Source organism: Triticum aestivum, chromosome 6A, assembly GCF_018294505.1.
Source record: "Triticum aestivum cultivar Chinese Spring chromosome 6A, IWGSC CS RefSeq v2.1, whole genome shotgun sequence".
Classification (NCBI taxonomy): Eukaryota; Viridiplantae; Streptophyta; class Magnoliopsida; order Poales; family Poaceae; genus Triticum; species Triticum aestivum.
In genome coordinates, this window is record NC_057809.1 from 77,695,867 (window position 1) to 77,698,841 (window position 2,975).

The window sequence follows — 2,975 nt, forward strand, 5'->3', positions numbered from 1 at the left end:
AGACGGTAATCGTCACTCCGGATATAGTAAATCCAGCCGGGCCGAACACAGTAGACAAAGCTCGTTTGAGCTGCGTCGTGATATAGCCCAATACAGAGGCGCCACACACCCACTATGCTTCACAGATGAAGTAATGGATCATCAAATCCCTGAGGGTTTCAAACCTGTGAACATCGAATCATACGATGGCACAAGAGATCCTACGGTATGTGTCGAGGATTATCTCCTTCATATCCACATGGCCCGCGGCGATGATCTACACGCCATCAAATACCTCCCACTCAAACTTAAAGGACCAGCTAGCATGGTTTTAAATAGCGCCCGCTATGACCGCTATTGCGGTAGCGTGGCCTAGCCGCTACAAGTTAAACGCTGCGGTAGTATATAGCGTGATTGGCACGATGCGGCTGCAATAGCGACTGTCAGAGCGCAATAGCGGACATTTAGGTGGTGTTAGTTGCGGTCATAGCGGGCAAATTTCAGACGCGCACCCAACCGGACAACCCTAAATCCACTCACTCCCTCTCCTCTCCGGTTGGCGGCTGGCGACCGGCGCCTCCCCTAGATCCAGCGGCGGCACGGCTGACGCCGGACAGAGAGGCGGAGAAGAGATCATCGAATGGCGCTCCCGTAGCACTCACTGTCTCCCTGTTCGTTGACTGGGTGGCCACTTCTTGCTCGGCTCGATGCCCTTCACTGGTCGACGACGGGTCAACACAGCGAGTCGTGGGCTCGTGGGTCGTGGCAGACCCTCGGTAGGATGGCGGCGACCACATCCGCTCCGCTGTCCCCTTCCTGCGTAGCTGCTCAACGCCCTACTTCTCGACGTCCCAATCCGGCTGCCCGACTTCCCAACTGCTTCTTCTCACCACGCTTCACCACCTCAAGGAGTCAAGGTATAGGCTCTCTCTGTTTTTAGTTTATACTCATCGATGCATAGCCTAGTAGACAAAATTGAGGGAAGCCAAGATCCTAGATCAGTACGTCAGTACATAGTCTCTGCTTTTTATTTGTACACAGCTCACTGCTCACCGTGGTTCTCGGCTAGAACAAGCAGCAGATGCATCACTGAACAAATTTTAGTTTATACTGGTAAATTCGTCCGGTAGATAGTACTCAGTACATACTCTGTACATTTTATCTGTACTGTTAAATGTTGTTTATGAATTCAGTTTGTACTGATAAACTTGCAGTCTTTGCCTTCTGTTTGTACTGTTAAATTTTGTTTTATATATTCAGTTTTTAGTGATAAACTTGCACAATACAGTCTTTTTCTTTTGTTATACTGATAAATGTTCTTCTATATATTCAGTTTTTACTGATGTACAGTCTTTTCCTTTGTTTATACTGATAAATGTTGTTTACTTATTTTTTCTACAAATAGCTTATGTTTATTTCTTTCTTTTTGCAGTAGTAGGCTACTAGCACAATGTCATCAGTAGGATCAGGGGCTTCTTCTGCTGCCGCAACCGGAAGAACACGAAAAGATCCAGCCTGGGAGCATGCTTTACCAATTATTGATGAATTCAGAACCAAGAACAGAGTTGGATGCAGATACTGCTTGCACTTTTTTAATGGTGGCATTACCAGATTTAAGAAGCACTTGGCTGGAATAAAAAAAGATTCTGTATGTTGCCGACAGGTTCCTGATCATGTTAAAGAGCAGATGCTTACATTGATAGCTGAGAATGAGAAAAAGAGGGATAAATCACTGAAGAACATGTTGGAGTTGCAAGAGGAGGTCAGAGAGATGTATGGTCAGAGTGGGAATGAGGATTCAGATTGCGCAATCGTTGATTATCTTGCTACTACAGCAAGTGGAAGCTCTCAAGTTCCTAAGAAGCCTCAGACCAAGGGTCCAATGGATAAGTATCGAGCACGGCCAGGATTGGGAAAGCAAACTACAGTGAATGCACATTACAAGGTCAAAGAAGCAAAGATAACTTATGATTATATCTGTGACTTCTTTATTGAGGGTGCCCTTGCTCATAATATTGCTAGTCTTACATCATTTGCTCGAATGGTAGAAGCAATGGTTGTACTTTTGGTTATTAGGCGATGGTCTAATGGATCATGGACTACGAATGTTTAAATATATGATATTACTAGCTCTTGGTTGTACTTTTGAAGTCTGAACTTATTTATGAAATGATGAAGTAGAATGCCTATGAAACAAATCTGTTTGTGTTTGGTGTTTAATAATAGTATTTGTTTGCATGGTTACATGCTTGAATATTGTCCAGATGGACCAATTTTTTGTGTAGATGCTTATATAAAAGACAATTATTCAAGATTCAATAGTTGTATTGTTTGTCAACAGTTTGGAAATATACATAACAATCTCAAATTTGCAAGTGTTTTTAAAAATCCGCTATGCGGACATATCGTCCGCAATATCACCCGCTATCCGCATTCCGCTATGCTGACCTCAATCCGCTATCAGCCTGCTATCCGCTATTTAAAACCTTGCCAGCTAGGCATTGTCTTAACAGCTTGCCAGTAGAATCAATTGGTTGTTGGGAGGACCTGGAAGCCGCATTCCTCGACAATTTTCAAGGCACCTATGTGTGACCACCAGACGCCGATGACCTAAGCCACATAATTCAGCAGCCAGAGGAATCGGCCACACAATTTTGGACTCGGTTCCTAACCAAGAAAAATCAAATCGTCGACTGTCCGGACGCTGAGGCCCTAGCGGCCTTCAAGCATAATATCCGTGACGAGTGGCTTGCCCGGCACCTAGTCAGGAAAAGCCGAAATCTATGGTAACCCTCACGACACTCATGACCCGCTTTTGTGCGGGAGAAGACAGCTGGCTGGCTCGTAGCAATAACATGACCAAGAACCCTGGTAATTCGGATACCAAGGACAACAGTGGCAGGTCGCATCGCAACAAGCAAAAGCGCCGCATTAATGGCGACAATGCTGAGGATACAGCAGTTAATGCCGGATTCAGAGGCTATAAATCCGTTCAA

The 2,975-nt window shown here is 45.0% G+C and overlaps 1 protein-coding gene across 3 annotated transcripts; it reads left to right on the forward strand.

The window, feature by feature from the left end:
* Positions 1-477: 477 nt before the first annotated feature.
* Positions 478-2,173, forward strand: LOC123130329 (uncharacterized). 3 transcript variants are annotated; one of them, XM_044550249.1, is made up of 2 exons: positions 478-896; positions 1,412-2,173. In XM_044550249.1, exon 2 carries the CDS (start codon positions 1,430-1,432, stop codon positions 2,090-2,092), a length of 663 nt encoding a protein of 220 aa, XP_044406184.1. In that variant the 5' UTR covers positions 478-896; positions 1,412-1,429; the 3' UTR covers positions 2,093-2,173. The 3 variants fall into 3 exon arrangements, with proteins under 3 accessions (XP_044406184.1, XP_044406183.1, XP_044406185.1); XM_044550248.1 differs by having other exon boundaries at positions 1,415-2,173; XM_044550250.1 differs by having other exon boundaries at positions 1,418-2,173.
* The last annotated feature ends 802 nt before the right edge of the window (positions 2,174-2,975 follow it).

What these genes read in the sequence shown, in the direction of transcription:
- LOC123130329 (XM_044550249.1), top strand. Translation starts at nt 1,430, where the DNA reads ATGTCATCAGTAGGATCAGGGGCTTCTTCTGCTGCCGCAACCGGAAGA.